Source organism: Macaca thibetana, chromosome 6 (assembly GCF_024542745.1).
Source record: "Macaca thibetana thibetana isolate TM-01 chromosome 6, ASM2454274v1, whole genome shotgun sequence".
NCBI classification, from domain to species: domain Eukaryota; kingdom Metazoa; phylum Chordata; class Mammalia; order Primates; family Cercopithecidae; genus Macaca; species Macaca thibetana.
Genome location: NC_065583.1, coordinates 68,209,627 through 68,233,580, shown reverse-complemented (window position 1 = coordinate 68,233,580; position 23,954 = coordinate 68,209,627). Strand labels below are relative to the sequence as shown.

General features: G+C 39.1%; 2 protein-coding genes across 2 annotated transcripts in view; both read right to left on the bottom strand.

Annotated features, from left to right (window-relative positions):
* REEP5 (receptor accessory protein 5) overlaps window positions 1-23,954 on the bottom strand; it is an 806,416-nt gene that overhangs the window by 483,942 nt on the left and 298,520 nt on the right. The window lies entirely within an intron of this gene.
* The window catches only part of MCC (MCC regulator of WNT signaling pathway), a 475,168-nt gene that overhangs the window by 346,701 nt on the left and 104,513 nt on the right, over window positions 1-23,954 (bottom strand). Inside the window, exon 2 of the mRNA XM_050793047.1 lies at window positions 22,805-23,049. Within this exon, the coding sequence (XP_050649004.1) occupies window positions 22,805-23,049 (245 nt within the window). The remainder of the gene's footprint in view (window positions 1-22,804; window positions 23,050-23,954) is intronic.

The window sequence follows — 23,954 nt, the reverse complement described above, 5'->3', positions numbered from 1 at the left end:
TTACAGGCATGAGCACTGCACCCAGCTGTCTGTATTACTTTACTTCTAAATTTGTCAAGACTCGTCTTATGGCCTGTACATGATACAACTTTATGAATGTTCCATATACATTTGAAAAGAAAGCATATCTTGCAGTTGGGTGGAATGGACTTTATATGTGAATTAAGCTAATTAATTGAGTTGTTCAACTCTTGCAGATGCTCACTTTCTTTTTTTTTTGTCCACCTTGTTCTAGTAATTAAAAAGAAACATGCTAATATCTCTCATAATGATTGTGGATTGGTATTTTTTTTATAGGTATCAATTTTTTGCTTTTGTATTTTGAGGCTATATAATTAGGCTGAGACAAATTTTAAATTGTTACATCTTTCTAACAAATTTTATCCTTTGCCATTTAAAAATTAGCCTATTTCTAATAATGCTTTTGTGGTATAGTAAAATATGTATATTTAGATTTTGTTCCTGGTTACTGGCACAGAGCTTCAAAAATCTTTGAAATTTCCTGAAACATAATTGTCTTTTTTTTACACTAATGAGATGACTCCAGGTGGAGGGAGCTTCTGCTTCATTGCTTTCTCCCCTTCTGGAAATCTAATTTTATGTTATGTTAAAAACTTCCTGACTATAGCCTCTTGTGTTAGTCCATTCTTGCACTGCTATTAAAAAAAAAAAAAAAAAAAAAAAAAAAAACCTGGCCAGGTGCAGTGGCTCATGCCTGTAATCCCAGCACTTTGGGAGGTCGAGGTAGGCGGATCGCAAGGTCAGGAGATTGAGACCAGGCTGGCCAACATGGCAAAACCCCGTCTCTACTAAAAACACAAAAATTAGCTGGGTGTGGTGGCACATGCCTGTAATCCCAGCTACTTGGGAGGCTGAGGCAGGAGAATCGCTTGAACCAGGGAGTTGGAGGTTGCAGTGAGCTGAGATCGTACCACAGCATTGCAGTCTGGTGACAGAGACTCTGTCTGAAAAAACAAAAACAAAAAAACAAACCAAAAAAACCCTGGGAGCAGGTAATTTATACAGAAAAAATTTAATTGGCTCACAGTTCCACCGACTGTACAGGAAGCATGATGTCGGTATCCACTTGGTTTCTGGGGAGGCCTCAGTAAACTTACAATTATGGCAGAAGGCAAAAGGGAAGCCAGCACTTCACACAGCCACAGCAAAAGGAAGAGAGAGAAGGGGGAGGTTCTACACACTTTGAACAAAATCTCATGAGAACTCACTCACTAAATAGCACAAAAGGGGGATGGTGCTAGACCATTCATAAGAACTCTGCCCATGATCCAGTCATCTCCCACCAGGCCCCAACTCCAACACTTGGGATTACAATTTTACATGAAATTTGGTGGGGACACAGATCCCAACCCTATCGTTCCACCTCTGGACTTTCCAAATCTCATGTCCTTTACACATTGCAAAATACAATCATGCCTTCCCAATAGTCCCTGAAAGTCTTAACTCATTTCAGCATTAACTCAAAAATCCAAAGTCCAAAATCTCATCTGTGACAAGACTAGGCCCTTATGCCTATAATCCTGTAAAATTAAAACAAGTTAGTTACATCCAAGATACAATGGTAGTACAAGCACTGGGTAAATAGTCCCCTTCCAAAATGAAGAAATAGGCCAAAAGAAACTATAACCAGGCATGGTGGCTCACACCTGTAATCCCAGCACATTGGGAGGCCAAGGCGGGCAGATTACAAGGTCAGGAGTTCGAGACCAGCCTGGCCAATATGGTGAAACCCCATCTCTACTAAAATGAAAAAATTAGCTGGGTGTGATGGTGGTTGCCTGTAATCCCAGCTACTTGGGAGGTTGAGGCAGGAGAATTGCTTGAACCTGGGAGGCAGAGGTTGCAGTGAGCCAAGATTGTGTCACTGCACTCCAGCCTGGGTGACAGTGTGAGACTTTGCCTCAAAAAAAAAAAAAAAAAAAACAAAAAAAAAAAACAAAAAACAACCCAGAAAACAAACAAAAAAAAACAGGGGAAAAAAAAAAAAAAAAAAGAAAGGAACTATAGGCCCCATGCAAGTCCAAAACCCAGCACGACAGTTATTAAATCTTAAAGCTCCAAAATAATCTCATTTGACTCCATTTCTCACATCCAGGGTATACTCATGCAAGTGGTTGGCTCCCAAGGCCTTGGGCAGCTCTGACCCTGTTGCTTTGCAGGGTTCAGCCCCTGTGGCTACTCTCATGGGCTGGCACTGAGTGCTGATGGCTTTTCCAACTACAGGGTGCAAACTGCCAGTGGCTCTACCATTTCAGGGAGGATGATGGCCCTCTTCTCCCAGCTCCACAAGGCAGTGCCCCAGTGGGTACTTGTGTGGGGGCTCCAATCCCATATTTCCCCTTCACACTGTCCTAGTACAGGTTCTCCATGAGGACTCTGCCCCAGCAGCAGTCTTCTGCCTGGACATCCAGGCTTTTCCATTCATCCTTTGAAATCTAGGTGGAGGCCTCATGCTTCAACTCTTGCACTCTGCACACCTGCAGGCTTAACACCATGTAGAAGCCACCAAGGCATATGGCTTGCACCTTCTGGAGCAGAGGCCTGAGCTCTATCTGAGGCCCTTTGAGCCAAGGCTGGACCTGAAGTAGTTGGGATGCAGGGAGCAGTGTCCCAAGCTCACACAGGGTGGCAGGTCTCTGGGCATGGCCATGAAACCCTCCTAGGCCTCCAGGCCTGTGATGAGAGCGGCTGCTGTGCAGGTTTCTGAAATGCCTTCCAGGTCTTTCCCCCATTATCTTGACTATTAGCACTTGGCTCCTGTACTTACACAAATTTCTGTGGCCTACTTGAATTCTTCCCCTGAAAATAGGCTTTTCTTTTCTACTACATGGCCAGGCTGCAAATTTTCCAAACTTGTACACCCTCCTTCCTTTTTAAATTCCAGTTTTATGTCATTTTTCTGCTCACACATATGAGCATAGGCTGTTAGAAGTAACCAGGCCACATCTTGAATGCCTTGTTGCTTAGAAATTTCTTCTACCAGATACCCTAAATCATCACTCTCAAGTTCAAAGTTCCACAGATCCCTAGAGCAGAGGCACAATGCAGCCAGGGTCTTTGCTAAACCATAGCAAAAGTGACCTTTACTCTAGTTCCAAAAGTTCATCATTTCCATCTGAGACCTTATTACCCTGGACTTGATTATCAACATCACTGTCAGTATTGTAGTCATAGCCATTCAATAAGTCTCTAGGAAGTTCCAAACTTTCTCTTAACTTCCCATCTTCTTCTAAGTCCTCCACACTCTTCCAACCTCTGCCCATTACCCAGTTCCAAAGCTACTTCCACATTTTCAGGTATCTTTATAGCAACACCCCACTACTTGGTACCAATTTTCTGTATCAGTTCATTCTTGCATTGCTATAAAGAAATACCGGAGACTGGGTGATTTATAAAGAAAAGAAGTTTAACTGGCTCATGGTTCCACAAGCTGTAGAGGAAGCATGATGCTGGCATCTGCTTGGCTTCTGGGGAGGCTTCAGGAAACTTAGAATCATGGTAGAAGGCAAAGGAGGAGCCAGCACTTCACATCCAGGAAGAAGAGAGAGAGCAGGGAGGTGTTACACACTTTTAAACAACCATATCTTGTGAGAACTCACTCACCATACAGTACCAAGTGGGCAATGGTGCTAAACCATTCATGAGAACTTGACCCCATGATCCAATCACTTCCCACCAGGTCCTGCCTCCAACATTTAGGATTACAATTCAACAAGAGATTTGGTGGTGACACAGATCCAAATCATATCACTTCTCTTTCATATTTTATATCTCTTTCTTCCTTTGTGCTTTTGAAACTAATGTCCTCAAACCCTCTTTCAGTTTACGAATTCTCTCATTTCCAATTTGTTAATTTTAATCAGATTTTAATTTCAATTATAACATTTCTCATTCCTACATGTTCATTTGGTTCCTTTTTTGAATCTGCTTGGTCTTTCTGGTTTTCCTTTTTTCTGGCTTAGATTTTCTTTCTGGACATAGTAAGTGTAGTTATATTCTGAATTTGATAATTTCAATAAATAAAATCTTGGTGGGTTTTTTTTTATGTTAATTCTTGCTCATTGTGTAGTCTCTTTATATACTAAGTAATTGTAGAAACTGAATTGCCCATATTCTCTGGATAATTATTTGTGAATATTCTTTTAGAACTGCTTTAATCACCTCCAAGGCAATTTTCCTTTTAATATTCCGAGGGTAATATATGGGTAGAATACTTCTATTCAACTTCAGCCAGATTATATAGCCCTCTAGGCTTCTAGATTAAAAAAAAAAAAAAGATTTATCTTATTAGATTTCCTACCTGAGAAGACCCTGGAATTTGTTTTCTGTTCCTAGGGCCCAAAGGTCATGTAATTTTTATGAGGTTCAGACAATAATCTTAAGTAAGAGTGGCTTGGTGTGCCAGGTTTCCTCATTTACTTAGATTTTAGACTCATACAGATTTTAGACTATTTTGCTGGATATTCAGCATGCTTTAAGGAGAAGGTTAAAAATATAGTTATTTCAGCTTTTAAAAAGTATTTATTTATTTAGTTATTTATTTGTTTATTTACTTACTTATTTTTTGAGACAGGATCTTGCTCTATCACCCAGGCTGGTGTGCAGTGGTGCGATCACACTCATTGCAGTCTTGACCTCCTGGGCTCAAGTGATCCTACCACCTCAGCTTCCCAAGTAGCTGGGACCACAGGTATGCACCATCATGTCTGGCTAATTTTTAAAATTTTTTGTAGATACAGGGTCTCCCTATGTTGCCCAGACTGGTCTTGAAATCATGGGCTCAAGATCCTCACCCCTCAACCTCCCAAAGTGCTGGGATTACAGGTGTGAGCTACTGTACCTAGCTTTATTTCAGCTTTTAAAGTTATTTTCAGCTAGGCAATATATTCTGATATTTACTCATGTTACTTGATATGGAAATCAATATTCATTATTATGTAAATTATGAATGTGAAAATCATTATAATGAAAATACATATTTATACATGAGCCAAGTTTTTTTTCTTGAACAGTTTTTTTATTTCCTTGGGACTAATTTTTTTTGTATTTTCATTTGTTTAGTTTTCTATGCATCATGAGTTCAGCCTCAAATACTTAGCCAATTATCTAAGTCTCTTCTCAATAATTTAAAATGTACATATATTCCATCAAATTTAGTCTGAAGGGTTTCTCTTGGAGGTTTTTTGACTTACTCTTCTGGACTTGCTCCAATGTCCATTATGTTTCACTTCTCATCTGTTTTCATTCTCTTTCATATTTCTGTTACTGACTACAGGTTCTTGATTTCTCAATGCAATAGAAATTGACATGAAGCCAAAATAATTTTCCCAGACAAGGCTTCATTGAAACTTATGCTTGGGCCTAAGGGAGGCAGAGAGAGAGAGAGAGAGAGAGAGAGAGAATCCCCTGACTGACTCTGAAAAGAGCCAGTAGGGCTTTTTTATTAGACTAAGCAAAGGAATTGACATCAGGGTAGGGTATGCTGGCTGAGGGGTAGGGCATGTAGGTCAGCATTATCTGGTCATTAGAGTTGTCTTGAGGATGGGTCACCTGGTGGTCTGGCCAGTGGCAATAAGACTATAAATCAATTGTCCAACATTCCTTCCTGAGGTGGGACACTGTGGCCTTGCTTATCTCCTTAGGCCAGTTCCTAGAATTATTTAAGTAAAAGGACTACAGTAGTGAGGTAGTAGCGTGGGTTTTATGATCAGTGGGAATATATGAAAGAATGCTCTAGTAGGGGTAAGCTGAAGCCAAGCCCCATCTCTACTCAGTCTCATTTCCAGGTACATAAAATATTTATATTCTATTCTAACACTTCATTAATAATTTGATTGGTAAGGAAATAACTTTTCTTCACAATTTTGCATTGCTCACTTAATTAACATCTGGCATTTGTGAGATGTCTGAAGCTATTCTGATGCTAAATATTTTGAATTTGTCTTGTTTTGATTTCCTCTCTGAAAATTTGAAGAATCTTTTCTTTGTCCCTAGTGTTACAAAATTTCATAATTACGCATGTCTTAATGTTGGTCAACGTTTACCATTTATGCTAGGATACTTGCCAGGCACTTTTATCAATAAACACATACTTTCCTTTGAAGGAAAATATCATGGACCATTTTGTTGATGATGTTTTTCGCGCTATTTTCTTTCTTTCCTCTTTCTAGAATGCCTATTATTTGAATGGTGAACATCCTGCATCAGCACTCTACTATTCTTATCTTTTCTTTCCTGTGTTCTATTTCCTTGTCTTTTCCCTCCTTTCTCTGGAAGATATTCTAATCTTCATTTCTTATTTTTTCCCACTGAATTTATCATTTATGATATTCTGAGTCTAGGAGAAAAAGTGTGGTTTTTTTCCCCCTATTCTTTCACTCAACAACAATCAACATGGAAGATTTCTGTGACCAAATGTGTGGCAGTATTTCCCCACCAACAAGCACGGAATTGACTCTGCAGTGGAAGCCAACTGAGTGTCCTCTAATTCAATTCAATTCTTATACTATCTACCTAGAGATAGCATCAGCTCCCATAGGTTGAGGGTTCAGTCCCTCAAGATGCCCACTCTGCCACCCTGCCTTAGATGCCAATCACAAGTTCCAGGTTGTTTTACCTGTGCTTCTGATCAACTGGGTATAAATGGGTGTTCCCACAATCTTTTCCTTGGATTGGATTAGTTTGCTAGGCTCATAGAACTCAGGGAAACACGTTTACCAGTTTATTATAAAGGATATTACAAGGGAAACAGATGAAGAGATGCATGGGGTAAGACATGTGGGAGGGGATGTGGAGCTTCCATGCCCTGTGTTCAGCTATCCGGAAACTCTCTGAATCCAGTCCTTTTTTTTTGATGGACATTTCATTACATAGGCATGATTGATTATAACTGACCATTGGTGATCAACTTAACCTCGAGCCCCTCTCCCCTCCCCAGAGGTTGGGGGCTGGGGCTTAAAGTCTCAACTCTATAATCCTGCCTTCGTCTTTTCAGTGACCAGCCTCATCCTGAAGCTACCTAGGGGCTGCCAACCATCAGTCAACTCATTAGCACATAAAAATACTTTACTTTTGGAGATTTTAAGGATATGAAGTGTTTATGCCAGAAAATAAGGACAAGACCAAATATATATTTTATAATATCACAAATATACTTTTCCAGAGTTTAAAAAAATGCCCTTTTACCCTATTCTTTTTTCATGGATACAATATTTTCTTCTCTTTTTCAGAGTATATTAATGGTAGATTTTTTGAGTGTTCTCTCTGCAGAGTCTCTGTTCCCTTTAAGTTACTTTTTATATTGATTTTGGTCTCTATCTTTTATTTTAGAGGAATTCTTCAGATGTTTGTTGCTCTTTGGTTGTTTCTACCTTTGGGCTACATAACCTATTTCAGCTCTGAGATCTCAGCTCACCATTCTTAAAACCGTGGTAGTCTGTTGGCCACAATTCAGGAAATGCTGATCTATGTCATACTAAATTAACTCTATCAGAACAGGCATAGACAAAAGTGAAACAGACAAAATGTGCTTTTCATAAGCCCTACCTCCCTCTCCCTTCCTTAGGTTTCTTCCACAACTCTAATTCTCCCTCACCCTACTTCTTCCTTCAAAATCTCTCTCATCTGTTTCCCTCATTAAAGCTGGTTCAAGTAAAAAATCTAATCATGTTATTCATACACGGTCTGAACAACTGATAAGACTAAACATATTCTCTGGTATTTGGTTTTTAAGACAAGGGCAAAAGTATTTCTTGGGGATAAACCAAAGGAATAAACTCTGAGGGTGTAACTTAGTCAACATCAATGCAAATCAGCAGCAAGGTGTAAGAAAACAGACAACTACCTAAATAAAAGCAAACCTCTTATTCTAAACAGTTGGCAATGGAGGGAGAATCTCCACAATGGATGATGTAGCAGAACCTTTATAATCCCAACCGTTGTCTTCTATGATTCACCTTCCCCTTCAGGATTTTCTTCTAATTATCCCTGTAACCATTCCCAGGCCATGAAGAGGCAAAGCTTTTTCTCTTTTGACATTGAGGCCCAAAAATGGAAGCCTGTTCTTCTTTGACATACCAAACAGGGCAAAGAGACACCATTATAAAAGATTTTATTAATGTCTAAAGAGAAATTAACAGAAACGTCACAAAATTAGATAACAAGGAGTATCAGAAGTGACTGTGGGTACTAGCCCAATCCTATCCTCATATCTGTTCCCAACATTCAGAAACATAGACTAGATAGTCTGATTCCTCTTTTTCTGAAAGCAAGAGATGAAGGTTCAGAAAGAAGCCATTTCCTCCTCTACTGACTTAAGTCCTTCTTCTGACAGAAGCTGCAGACTTCTTCTGACAGAAGCTGCAGACTGGTAGAATACGGACTGATCCATAGATATATTTTGTTTGTTCCATTCTACTTAAAAGTCACTTAAAAATTTAGTCATCAGCACTGAAATTTTTGAGATTATATTTCAAAAAAGCAAAACCATTTTCCAGCATTGAACATATATGCATACACGACACCCCCTCCCCTTCAACACATAGTCTGTAGATTCTAAACATCTATACAGAAATGTCTAACAAGAAAAACCATCTTAGAGACCTAAATTCTAAGGTTTTATTAATATAGCACAAGAAAACAGGAGAAATAACAGCGGTGTGAATTAGTTGAAAGACAGTTGAGGCTGGATGTGGTGGCTCATGCTTGCAAATCCCAGCAATTTGGGAGGCAGAGACAGGTGGATCACTTGAGGTCAGGAGTTCGAGACCAGCCTGGCCAACATGATGAAATCCCATCCCTACTAAAAACACACAAAAAATTCACCGTGTGTGGTGGCACATGCCTGTAATCCCAGCTGCTTGGGTGGCCAAGACAAGAGAATCACTTGAACCTGGGAGGCGGAGGTTGCAGTGAGCCAAGGTTGTGCCACTGCACTCCAGCCTGGGCGACAGACTAAGACTCTGTCTAAAAAAACAAAAAAATAAAAAAAGAAGACAGTCGAATCAGAAGCCAAGAGAGCTCCATTCTAGTCCCAGCCATGACACAATTAGTTTTGTGACCTCAGCAATATTATTTAATCCTCTAGGTCTCCATTTCCTCATCTATCCTATATAGAGGATGAAATTAAATGATATTTAACAGACCTTCTTGGCTATAATCTTGTAATTCAAGGGCAAAATTTTATCAAAGTACTCAAGTCAGATAAATCGAAGAAAACACTATAAATAAATAAATCTGACATGGTAATATTTTTGTGTTAAAATTTATCTAGAACTGACAAATATGCATGCATAAAATGAGAGCTAAACAAATATACGAAGTACCAGATTAAATTCTGCTTCAACTAGGAGAAAAATGTTTTTCTTATAGATAGCAAACTTAAATGGATCAACGGGAAACCATACACAATTCTTCCAAAAAAAAACCCATATAAATTTAATGGATTTAAACTTATACACAAAACATTAGTTAAAACATTAGTCATTTACTAATGCCCTCTCATTTATGTTCTCCAATGAATTCTCATTAGTCTTACAAGAGATAAAACAGGAAGCAAAATAAGCCTTCCCGAGCTTTCTGTGATTATAATGTTGAGTGACAGACTCTGTAGAATGAACAATGGACAATGGAATAGTCTGGCCAAATTAAACACTTTCTGTAAGCAGACTGAGCCTTTATCTCAGCCAAGTAATCATTTTTCTTCCATGAAAAATATCTAAAATCATGCCAAGTTGTATCACTGCCACAGAAATTGGAATGGCTTCAACATCCCATAAAAACAGTGACACTTAATGAATTGCTTCAGTTAAATCACGCTGGAGAGAGAAAATAGATGAACAATTTCATTGTGTTATGTGTGGTCCAAAAGATATGATCAACACAGGTAATCACTGACTCTCTTCATGCCAGAATTACCACCTGAGATAAACACACCTGGATTCCCATGAACTTTTTTGGTTTATGTGACTAATATGAAGTGATTAATGCCATTAAGAAGCAAGCTAAAATAGGTTCAAAAAGAGCAGCAACAAATAGTGTGAAACCCACAGATAAAAGACAAAATCAGCAAGTAAGACTGAACCAGTTTGTACTACTTGAGACATCATTTTAAAAGAATTTAGACTACCACAAAACAACATACTGAATTACACAAGGTACTGATCTACAAAAGAAATCTAAAATATTTAATATCTCAAGAAATACTTGTGAATCCAGTGACTTTGTACATGTTTTCTTAGAAGTTTAAAAAATATATGTATCGTATGTTTTCTTTTTATTGCTCTTTAGTTTTTCCTTCTGTCTGCAGTGAACACAGAATGAAGAGATAACATCCAATGTACCACAAATAGAATATAACATCATAAGTACAGAATTTCAAGTTTACACTAAGAATGAATGTATTAATGTGATCACTATATTGTTCTGCATGTAAAACACTGTTAATCTTTTTCAGCAACTGGGTCTCGCTCTGTCACCCAGGCTGGAGTGCAGTGGTGTAATCATAGTTCACTGTAGGCTTTAACTCCCGGGCTCAAGCAACCCACCCACCTCGGCCTCCCAAAGTGCTGGGATTACAAACATGAGCCACTGAGCCCAGCCTAAAACACTGTTTAAAGACACATGTATAAAAGATGTTTCTAAGAGTGCAACTTGGGTGTCTGATTGAGAAGAGAGTTGTTTCAGTGAATGAAGGTGTCCACAACACAATTCCGCATGTAACATACTCTGAAAAGACACATATATAAAATATGTTTCTAAAATAGTCTAAAAAATAATAACGTTTGCACTAAAAAACAATTAAATACAAAGAACTGAAGTTCACATATACCTATTACAGAAATATTTTCATTCTGATAAATAAATAACATACATCTGACTGTGGATTACTCTGTCTTAGATGTCAAAGTCATTTATTACCTTTGGTTTCATTAGCTATTTTGTACTTACATTTTAATGTATGGGTTCAATTGCCAGAGAATGGAGTGGGGGAATGTTCACAGTTTCCTCTTTCATTCCCTTGTTCAGAAGAACTCTTGGTCGCTCCTCATGGCAGATGACGTGACCTCTCAAGATAAATCTAAACAGATTCTTTCTCTATTTCTTTGTTTCATATTTTCCATGGGTTGGGAAAAAAAATGGTTAGTTTTAAAGCTGTGAAATATATAAAGGATACTGTCATGTTATACCCTTAATTATGTTCATAATTTTAAAACAAGATTTGCCACATAAAACTACCCCTGCACAATCATGATTTTCCTGTGTTAACACATTTTCACTGCAGGATTACTTCCCTATACATGCTAAGTTGAGAAGGTGACGTTCTTTTTTTTTTTTTTTTTTTTTTTTGAGACAGGGTCTCACTCTGTCACCGAAGCTGGAATGCAGTGGTGTGATCTCAGTTCACTGCAACCTCCATCTCCCAGGTTCAAGCAATCCTCCCACTTCAGCCTCCTGAGTAATAGCTGGGACCTCAGGCCCACAGACGCATGCCACCACGCCTGGCTAATTTTAGAGATGGGGTTTCACCATGTTGTCCAGGCTGGTCTTGAACCCCTGAGCTGAAGTAATCTGACCCCTTTGGCCTCCCAAAGGGTTGGGGTTACAGGCGTGAGCCATGGTGCCCAGCCTGGGGCTTCTACTTTTTCTTTTTCTTTTTTTTTAAATAGCAAGGCTATTGCAATAGCCACTCCAGAAAATATCTTTGCTATGATCTTAACAGTGTTTGACAGCCTTAAACCTTCTTTGCTCCTTGATCCTGATGGGCTCTGTAAATCATTGTCTGGTACTAAAGCAATTGTCAGCTCCAATGTCAGAAGCCCTAAACAACCCAAAGAGACAAACTAAAAGAGAAGTAAGTTCTGAGGTTTATATTTTAGAGGAATCCTTTAATGAAGCATTTCTCAGTCTTTTCCACCAGAGTACGCTGAAGGCAGAGGATAGTCGAAGGAGTCTGAGGGACAGACCAACTTACCCCTGAGCCAGAGATTTTGTTGAAGTCACATGTTTCATCTTAAAAGTTCATCTGAATGGTTAATTCCATGCTGTATTTGTATTAATACAAATTTTAAACCATTTTTCAAGTTATATAACTTTTTCTCCAAATAGTCAACTAAATTGATGCTTGCGAAGATGTACCATGTTTGCTGGGCACAGTGGCTCACACCTGTAAATCCCAGCACTTTGGGAGGCCAAGGCAGGTGGATCGCTTGAACCCAGAAGTTCAAGACTAGCCTGGGCAACATGGTGAAATCCCATCTCTACAAAAAATACAAAAGTTAGCTGGGGCGTGGTGGTGCACGCCTGTGGTCTCAGCTACTCAGAAGGCTGAGGTGGGAGGATGGCTTGAGTCCAGGATGTCAAAGCTGCAGTGAGCCGTGATTGTGTCACAGCACTCCAGCCTGGGTGACAGAGTGAGACCCTGTCTCAAAAAAAAAAAAAAAAAAAAAAAAAAAAAAAAAGATGCCCCACATTTGTCTTGGAGTTTTGAGTACCTCCCATACCCAACCACAGCTATGTACTCCCTGGATGTTCATATAACTCAGCATGATGCACAGGGACGTTGAATTTAATTACGGGTTAAATACTTTCTTTCTATTGATCTCTTCTCCAACTTAGAGATGTTGGATGGGTGTGTTTCCTTATTTCAACATTGTTCCATTTTTTTTTTTTTCCAGTTTTCCAAGATCAGCTTGGGCTTTATTTCTTCCAAGAGTCTTCTCTGGTTTCTGACAATGATTCTCCTTTCTCATCTCCTACAGCACAACTTGTTTGCTTCACACATTTTTCACTAGATCATATATGATCCTGTACTAGTTCTATTTATATGTTTTATCTTCATTCACAATAATTTCACAAATTTCTTAAGGATAATTCTCTATGTGTTTCATATTTACTGCTACATAAAAAGCTACCACAAAACTTAGTGACTTCAAACAGCAATAATTTGCTGTTTCTCGTGATTGTGGGGGTCAACAATTCTCAGCTGGGCTGGGCTTAGCTGAGCAGTACTTTGGTTTGTTCCATCTGGGATCACTGATGTGACTATAGTCATCTGGTAGCTTGACAGGGGCTGGAGGGAGTAAGATATCCACACTTACATGTCTGGGGCTTGGTGCTGGCTGTTGGCTGGGCCTCCTTGTGTGGTCTTTCAACCTTTGTTAGTCTAGTCCAGATGTTCTTTCATGGTGGCAGGGGTGTTCCAAGACATGCAGGAAGAAGCTGCAAGTGATTTGAGGCCTCGGCTCCAGAACTTGCACAATTTCATTCTTGTGACACTTTATTGTTCAAAGCAAACCACAAGGCCACCCTAGATTTAACGGGTGGGGAAAAAATACTCTACCTCTTGATGGGAAAAGCTGCAAAATATTGTGGCCATGTTTTTCAATCAGCCACATCACACCTTCTCTTTCTTCTGTCAGTTTAGCAGCAAGTGTCATAGTGAAGGACCATACTACATATTAGCTGATGTGAAATCAATGTTCTGGTGTTTTCATTTCATCCAGCTTGAGACTATATCCTCAGGATAAGGGTAGATTTAAAATAAAAAATTAATCTTGGTAATATTGATCTTTAACTCATTACTTGGACTAATTGTCTCTTTAAACATTGCCCAGATCCAAGCACACATTTCCTATTTCAAAGGAATAACTGTACCTTGAACAAACAGGTTCATGCTTTGAAGACTGACAATAAATTGAAAATAGTCGTTGTCCATGGGATTGGTGCTATGGGTATCAGAGAATTTTGTTCACTGATATATTTGTTTATTGGTCAAATACTCACCCAATGCATGCCCTGTGTCAGGCTCTGTACTATTTGCCCAACATGCATAATCGAGTAGAGAAGATGGATATACAGTGGATGACTATAACACAATGTGGTTCATAATTGCAATGACAGATAAATACACACGATATAATGAAAACACATTAAGAGACATAAAATAAAATGTTTACCAATTCATTTAGAAACTTACGATTAGGTTGTGTATAAGACATGAATTTCCTAGTTGCTATGTATGTATACACATACACATACACACACACACACACACACACACACACACACACCAGTATTATGTAGCATTATTAAAGCCTTTTAAGGATGGTGAAAATACACATACAAAGAAAAGAAAGGAGGAGGAACTTCCATTATAAAACCATGGAATGGGCACCTGTTATTTTTGCCTGCTTAGCACCCATTCACCTTTCTGGTAGTGACAGGACCTTGATTCCCTACCTGTTCTTTCCTCAGCTCTTAGTCCACAAGATGGGGATAGAGCCAACTCTACCCTAATTTCACAAGCTGAGCATGTTATCCAGGCCTGGCCAATCAGATCACTGCATTCTTATAGCCTGAGTGACTTGTTCAGGAATAGATATATGGTTCAAGAAGAGCTAGTGAGACCAATTCCCAGGACTTTTGTGAAGCCAGCATTAGAGAAGAATCCCTCTTTTCTCTGTGGCTACCCGACAGAATGGCTGTAAGACTTGGGCTGCTGGAAGCCACGACCAGGAGCCCGAGAATAAAGCCAATCCTAAAGGAAAGGGCTGAGACACGGCGGAAGGAAAGCTGATGACATTTGAGCCTTTGAATCCATCCATGTTGGATCTAACTGCCTAGGCTTCTCCAATACAGTCACATTTGCATTCTCTCTCAACACCTCCCACTTCTTCTTCAAAGTATTAGAGTTGGGTGTTTGCTGTTTGTCACCAAAAATCCCTAATACATAGGAGAGAAGGAACAAAACTCAAGAAGTAGGTTTGAGGGGTTGCGTAGGGGTCGTAAGAAGGCCAGCATTACTGAAGGTAAGGGCCCATGTGGGAAGTAGTGGGAAACATGATGGGATAAAGCGGGATGAGCCCACTGGATGGTTAGGAGTCTTGACATCCAAAAGCATCCAGAGGTGACAGCACAGTCAATTAAATAGATAAAACAGAGCTGTATCATGAGTACATAGCAAAAATATTAGGAAGCCATCGCAGCACTGACTGAAATCAACAGCTTGCAGGCAGAAAGAACAGCAAAGAGGAAATTCTAGTAATCAAGGAATGAGGGAGGATCCATACCTAGACCATGGTACTGCCAATCTGAGAAGTATGAACAGAAGAATCAATAGGAATTAGGGACTCCCCAAGGACAAGAAGGACAATGATTAATAAAAAGAGACAAAAATTAACTGCTAATCAAAGACTTGGCTAAGTTTACCCAAACTTAATCTAGAGATAGTTGCTTTACAACATTCTCAGTATGCAACAATAGAATGTAAAATGGTACCCATTACTTAAAGACTTTAAAGGCCTTTATAACTCCCAACTAAGTAATAGAATAAATTGTTTACCATTTGACAGAGGGCTTAGAGTATGTAAAATAAAACAAAACAACAACAAAAATGAAAAAAAATCTTATACCTTCAAATGGGGCTGAAGGCTATTGTGTGTGACTTGAGTCTGGTTTTATGCTCACTGGGCAGTATTTTTAACAATGAATCACTCTCAAGAGTGATTGTATTTAAAGGGTTTTGTGTTAATTATTCGTTGTTCACCCAGAGCCCGCAGGGGACTTAAGCCACTTTTAATTTTCTCAATTCACCAGCCAGAACCCTACATAACAGGGCCAATCTGATAGGATTGAACAATGCCTTCTTGTTTCATTTAATTTAATCTGCTTTAAGGGTTTAGAAACATATCTATATACATAGAAAAAAACAATGAAATCTAACAGTAGCATTCATTCTGGAAAACTGGGATGTATCAGGACTGAACAGGTTTTATATATATTAATTAAAACTGTAGTTTTAATTTTTAAAACAAGATGTCAAACCCAAATTCAGGAGGCTGCTTATTTGTTTCTTTAAATCTGCCAAGGAATCAGGATATCTCCTCATACTTCCTCCCCTGGGCTTGTGGGTTTGAGGTCCTTCCTGCCTAAACCATATATTCCTTGATCTAACTTTTTACTTTGAGTTTCTATTAAAGAAAACTTTTTTAATGTTAGTTTTTCTGAGGAACTTCAGTACTTTATTTTTTCCTTAGACCACGGGGGCACCATCAGAGCAGCAATGAAGGCTGACACATCAGGTGAGAATCTACCTCAAGGACAGGGCAATAAAGAGTCTTTGGAGATATAGGTTATTGGAAATTGTGCCTGGTGTTCTAATCTTAGTATAAATGAAAGTTAATTGTCCTAATTAGCAGGTTGTAGTGTCTGTTATCTTAAACAATGTTTTACAACTATGGAATTTGATTGAAATAAGTTTTGGCGCTCTCTGAGACCTGACCAAAGGAAGAAAAACAAGTGCCCCCAAAACTCTGAGAAGCACAGACAGGTGACAGCCTCATTAGGTCAGCTCGAAAGGCTGCATCAGCTCTCCTCAGGCAATCCCTGTCCCTTCAGTGGCCATCAGCCTGAAGCACTGCCTCTTTCATATAATTCACATGTTTGACACAAGTACATGGAATCCATGTGTAAGGTTTACAGCTTGGCTAAAGTTAAAAAAAAAAAAAAAATATTTATTTAAAAGGGCATGTTTAAATAAAGGCTCTGTGGGAATTGCAAACCTATGTAAATATCTAATGCTAGAATTTCTTTTTTAACTCCAGTCTTTCCCAATCACAAAGAAAAGCACACTTTTCAAAATGAAATCTACGAGTAATTATAATGAACCCGATTATTTGTTTTTCATTGGAAAATTAGGTAGCATATAGAACACCTCACAACCATTCTGGTATAATGTATGCATCACTTTGCTGCCAACGAGATGGGCTTTCACTAACACAAATTGCCCTCAGACCCTGCCTCAAGACCTCAGACCCTGCCTCAAGACCCTGAGGACCATATGTCTGTCATTTCTGGGAGTGGCCTCTGGATGGCAGTGTTATTTTCAGTTTGCACTTTGCTCATCACGTCAGTTTTCTAAGTTAAAGTTGCAAGAGACTCAATCATCTCTTTCAGTAGACTGAGTGTTCTCTACTCCTTACTTGCTGTGTGGCTTACAGCCTCAGTTTCCGCCTGTATAGAAGGAGGATTCTATTCTAGACAAGGAAAGTAGCTGCAAAGATTAGAGATGATAATGATAACAACACTATTATATATTGAAAACCTACTGTGATATAGGCTCTGTGTAGGAACTTTACATGTAATATCTTACTAAATCTTTCCAACTTCCCTGTAATGTTTGTGTTACTGCTCTATCTTTAGAGATAAAAAACTTAAAGCTCAGAATAATCAGGAACGTAGCCTAAGTTCCATGGCAACTCAGTGGTGAAATTGGGATCTATCTTTCTAGCATTATAATACAAGTAAAGTGCCTAGCAAATTGTCTCATGCTAATAAATATTAGTAATTTAAAAACATTTATATTATTATAGCTATAAGTATTAAATTGTATAGCTGATGGCTAAAACACATAAAAATTTAAAAATGTTGTTTCTGGGATGGCTTAAAGCCAATATAAAAATCTGTTATGACCTGGTTGTTCAGGTGCCTTAATTTTCACCCAAAGAACTTTTGAGCAGAGAATGCATGGCCTAAGAGAAGCTTTGTGAGTGAAAGTTTATAGTTAATTAAGTGTGGAAAATGCTTATATTTTATTCTTCTTCTGGAGAATCTCAAGAAATAATAGCATATTAAAGGCTCCGAGATGCCTTGCAGTAAAAAAAACTATAATCTAGTTTAACCCAAAGTTTTCACATGTACTTAACAAAGAAATTCTTTCTTCACATAATATTTATAACCATCTCTTTAAATCAGTGTTCTGCAGAAAACACTCGGGAGAAATGAATCTACTGAAATTCCTCTTCCAAGTTGAGCATACAATGTTTTGACAAGTCTTCTTTTTCTGCCAGCTCAACTCCCTGTTGTAGATGTGCTGTGAAATGTCAAGGCTGACAATAAAGTTCTTCTGACACTTAACTATTAAACCTAAGTTTTTCTTAGGCTTTTCTCATAACAGCACAACATTCTTTCTACTTCTCTCCATCCTACAGTCACATGTAACCATTTCCTGAAACTCCTGTTCACAGTATTTCTTAGCTCCTCTTATAGAGCAGACCATATCTTCTGTACCATTCAATGGCTTCCAAAGTTTTGTTAACTCTACTTTAAAGCTTATTGCTACTTAATTTGTCATGTGCTTATGCCTCCACAATCACATTATAAGTTATTTAGTGTCTGAAACTGTGCACTGCATTTCCCTGCGTCCCTAAAGAAGCATGACAGTACATTGCTCATTCATTCACTCATTCATTCAACAAACATGCACTGAGCATCTTCCCCGTGACAGGCACTGTTCTAAGTGCTGGGGTATAGCAGTAAACATGACAATCAAGGTCATTAGTACTCCGGTGGAAATTCATTTGTATGGGGAAAGACAGATAAGTAAATATTCAAGTAGGTACATAACTCATGTCAGATAAGGGTAAGTGGTATGAAGCAGTAAGGGCATGTGAACGCGGAAAGGAGGAGAGGCTGCTTGAGCTTGGAAAGGCCTCTCTGAAGAGGAAATATTTAAGCCTGGTTATGTACCGGGTAAAGGCCAGGAGACTGGCTGAGTTTGCTAAATTAGAGGAAAAGCAGGAAGGCCACTGTGACTGTGGCAAACATGCATGGTAAGTCAGGGGGGCAAGATGAGATCAATTCAGAGTGGGTGCTATGCACCACACTGTGGTAAGGAATTTGGACTTTAAGATGATACAGAAGCCACAGAATGTTTTAGACATGGGATTGAACTAAGCATGATTTTATACCTTTAAAAGACAATTCTGACTACAGGGTAGAAAATAAAATGTCAGGAGCCAAGGGAGGGGTCAGGCAGGCCAGTTAAAGGTTATTTTAGTAGGCAAGGCAAGATATGATGGTGATTTGGACACGTGATGGCAGGAGAGCAAAGGAAGTGGGCAGATTCTGGCTATACTTTGGCATGTGAGACAGTGGGACTTGCCAGCTGGAGTAAACAGATGAACAGAAATATTTCCTAGATGTAGATATTTACTAAATGCAGATATTTCCTAGGTAAAGGTTATCTGGGAGACTAATAAGCCTGGGAGAAAAAGTAGGGGACAGAATCAAAAGTTCTTTTTCACTGAGTTAAGGTTGGAAGTCTGTAAGATATCTAGGAATACATGTCAATTTAACCTGATTCTAGAGATCACAGAAAAGGGCAGGGATATATATATATATATAAAATTATATTTGGGAGTTACTGGTACAAAACTAGTATTTAAAGCCATAGGACCAAGCTCAGCATGGTGGCGCTTGCCTGTGATCTCAGCACTCTGGGAGGCTGAGGCAGGAAGATGGCTTGAGTCCAAGAGTTGAGACCATCCTGGACAACACAGCGAAACCCCATCTCCACAAAAAAATACAAAATATTAGCTGGGCCTGGTGGCGTATGCCTGTAGTTCCAGCTACTTGGGAGACTGAGGCAGGAGGATCACTCGAGCCCAGGAGGTTGAGGCTGTAGTGAGCCATGATTGCACCACTGCACTCCAGCCTGGGTGACAGAGTGAGATCCTGACTCAAATAAATAAATAAATAAATAAACAAACACATGGGACCACATGAAATCATCTAAGGACAGAATGTAACCCCAAGGCACCTCAAAATTTGGAAGTAGTTTAGGCTGAGAAAGGGAAGCTAAAACGGTAAACAGGAGAACATGGTGTCAAGAAGTCGAAGAGAATAAAGTATAGCTAGCATGAAGGAGTGGTTAGCTGGGTCAGATTCCAAAGATTTAGATGTGGGCAGAAAAGGAATCTTTGGATTGGCCAACATGAAGGCAGCAAGAGCAGGGCCAGCGTAGTGGTGAGGGTGAAGACGGTAAGAGTACACTGCAGGAAGGGTCAGAGAAACAGGGCAGTACTAAGGGGAACACAAAGTCAAGAGAGGGCTTCCCTCCACCCCCAGAAGGGAGATCCTGGAGTTTACCTAAATAGAGTCAGAAGGAGAGGAGAGATTAATAGTATAGAAAAGAGAAGGACTAATTCAACATGTATATCTATATGTTTGTTTAATTATTGTCCTTTTTTTTTTTTTTTTTTGGATACAGGGTCTTGCTCTATCACCCAGGCTGGAGTGCAGTGGTGTAATCATAGCTCACTGCAACCTCTAACTCTTGGGCTCAGGTAACCCCTCCATATCAGCCTTGTAAGTAGCTAAGACAACAGGCACGCACCACCGCACCTGGCTAACTTTTAAATTTTTTGTATGTTGCCCAGGCTAGTTTCAAACTCTTGACCTCAAGTGATCCTCCCGCCTCAGCCTCCTAAAGTGCTGGGATTACAGGTGTGAGCCATGGTGCCCAGCATAATTAGTGTCAATTTTTAGGTGTATTTGATTTACATCAGACTGAATAGGCAGTTGTTTTCCAAATCCCCAGGACTTAAAACTGGGTGGTAATAATAATAATAATATTACTTTAACACGCATTTACTGATTATATGCTGGGCATTGCTTTATGGACTTTACACATATATTAACTCCTTTATTCCCCCAAATAGCAATAACTGCCCCAATTTTACACTTGAGGAAACTGAGACACAGAGAGGTTAAATAATTTGTCTAGTGTCATGTAGACAGTAAGCGATGAAACAGGATTCTCAATCAAATAGTCTGACTCTGAACTCTTAACTACCAGGAGAAAGTGGTAGGAGGTTTCATAGCCGCTAGCACTTCCTCAGTTCAGGACAAGTTTTATGAATCACCTCCTGTCAGTTACCACCTCTTTTCCCAAGGGTATAAGGTTATCTAAAAGGATGAAAGGGTATTATTTTTCAATCCTTTCTCTGGTCAGGACAGTCTTCCAAGCTAGTCAAACCAATTAGATGTGTGCAGCAATTCTTTCAAACCAGTTTCTTTTAGGATTTTCATAAATATCTAGTACACATTGACAAACAATTTTTTTTCACAAAAAAATTTCCTTCTGTATACATATTTTGATACATATTGATACATCATTTTAATGCTACATAGTATGCAATTATTGGTTGGGGTGTTCCACAATGTACTTAACCCTTCAAATATGTATGTGTGTACACTTATGTGTTTATAGAAGAAATCCATGTTCTTAGCAGAAAAATCTGAAAATACAGCTTAGCAGAAAAAATTCCTTCATTTCATCATTTAATAAATATTTACTGAGTGTCTATTTTGTGTCATGCAAACTTACAAATCATGCTTTCAAATACCATTTAAAAGCATGAAGAAAATGCAAAAGAAAAACTGCAAGATACAAAATATACAGAAGATATGTGAAAAAAACTAGTAAAACACAAATCACACGCATGATGAGAGACAGAGAGAGGAAGAGATTCCAGAAGTAAGTATATCAAATGTGGGCAGTAGTTATTATTTCCAGGTGGTAGGATTAGGGTGACTTTTATTTTCTTCTGCTGGCCTTTTTTCCCCTTGTTTTTCTATAATGAACATATGTTACTTGAATACTTAGAAAGTTGTTAGTTAAATATTATTTCTACATATTATGTTAAGAGCACATGCATTGCCAGACATCTGATTTGCTGCTAAAGTAGAATCTATGAAGGTAGCAAGGCATGGAGTATATGTGGACATTTTTATTGTTTCCATTACTCAATAATAATGGCGCAAATGATTTCACTGCCAGAAGCATTGTTTAAAGATGTGTGTGTATGTGGCACTACACAATTATCCATGCTCGTGTGTGTGTGTGTATATATATATATATATAAAAAACATAAAATAGGCCGGGCGCGGTGGCTCAAGCCTGTAATCCCAGCACTTTGGGAGGCCGAGGCGGGCGGATCACAAGGTCAGGAGATCGAGACCACAGTGAAACCCCGTCTCTACTAAAAATACAAAAAATTAGCCGGGCGCGGTGGCGGGCGCCTGTAGTCCCAGCTACTCAGGAGGCTGAGGCAGGAGAATGGCGGGAACCCGGGAGGCGGAGCTTGCAGTGAGCCGAGATCGCGCCACTGCACTCCAGCCTGGGCAACAGCGTGAGACTCCATCTCAAAAAATAAAATAAAATAAAATAAAATAAAATAAAATAAAATAAAATAAAATAAATGATGGACAACTAGCATGATACTTTACTTCTTGCCACTAGATCTACCTAGCAGAGAAACAAAGATCAAAGACACATTTTCAAGGAAAAAAAAAAACCCTGATAATTCAGATACTATCTTCTGCCTCTTTGTTAAGGCTACCCTTTAAGATGTCTCCTTTCTTTCCTTTTTAACTTTTTATTATGTAAAATCTCGAACATACTAAAAAATATGTATAACTGAGTATTCAAAAATAAATACGAGAAATCCCATGTTCCCATCACCCAATTTCAATAATTATCAACAGTATTAAGAACTTTCTTTGCGACTGCTTATCTTGCAGTAACAAATATAAACTTATGAATAGAAAAACTATCTTTATAGAAAACATTTTTCACATTAAATTTTTAAAAATTGCTTTTAAAAGCCTCTGTATGTAACCTTGAAACTTCTTCCCCAAAGAGTTTCTGAGGTCTGCTGATGCAGTTACTGTCTTGTGCATTTGCCCTTCTTCCGTAATAGCTACTTGAATGCATTATTAAACTTGGAAAATGGAAAAAGCAAAATAAAGAAAGCAGCGACCCGGGAAGTGTGAAGCCATCAGACAGAACTGGGGGAAACAGCGAGCACTCCCCCAGGGAAAGTGTGGCCAGGAGGACAGCCTCGGTATGAGCTGGCCCCAGGTTGGGGAGGCTACTCTCATTTAGAGAGATCACAGGCAAGGCCAGTGGAGTGCCATAAAACTGCCACCTGGTTATACCTACCCAAACTGTTGTCACTGCTCGTGGGCCAGGAAGCAATTCTATCCCTCAGCTTCTTTGTGCAGGAGTTGTCTGACTTTGCAGAAAGATCTACTTCCTCCTTCCTAATTTCTCGAACGAGCTGCATGCGGCATCTTGTGAAATCCTGAAAGGAAATCTTCCCATTTTCATCTGCTCCCAACTGGTTCATGATCTCAGCCACAGACTCTTCCATATTCAACTGGCGACAGACCATTAGCAAGTCATTTCTGCAGAAGGGGTTGAATAGAAGAAAATGTGTTATGAGTGACGTTTAAGCTAGAAAAACTGGTTAATGAAAAAAAAAATGTATTTCTTGAGCCAGGCATGGTGGCTCATGCCTGTAATCCCAGCACGTTGGGAGGCCGAGGCCGAGGCCGGCGGATCACGAGGTCAGGAAATCGAGACCATCCTGCCTAACATGGTGAAACCTCATCTCTTCTAAACATACAAAAAATTAGCCGGGCGAGGTGGCGGGTGCCTGTAGTTCCAGCTACTCGGGAGGCTGAGGCAGGAGAATGGCGTGAACCTGGGAGGCGGAGCTTGCCGTGCGCGGAGATCCTCCACTGCACTCCAGCCAGGGCGACAGAGTGAGACTCCATCTCAAAAAAAAAAAAAAAAAAAAAAAGTATTTCTTATTCACATACTAGATGTATTTTCAACTTTCTCATTGCTTCTAGAAAAGTGGTAAGTGGTAAGTGTATGAAAAAAACATGTTTCATCTGGGTTATTCTAAACAAAAACTCTATTATTTGGAATGGTGAGGCAACTTTTAATCCTTTGTTCTCTTTTTCTTCCTGTCTCCACACCCTTCTCTCCCTTTCTTTGTTTTGAAATTGCGGATTGTAAAGTTCTTTCTTTACACCTGAAGAGTGTAGCATTGTAATCTCACTGTAAGATAAAGCTTCAGAACGTGTAACAGACATTATTTCTATTCTTGGCAAAGTCCAAAATCTAGTCAAGTTATAAAAGAACCAACAGAGATTTTAACAAGCTTGATTTTCAGCTTTCTGGACCAATCTGGTAACTTTAGTACTTGTTTAAAACATCATTTAATCTTGACTTTCGTGGTTCAATGCTTAGCTACCTTTGGTTTTTCCTGCTTTTGAGTGTTTTCCACCTTCCCACAAGCAAT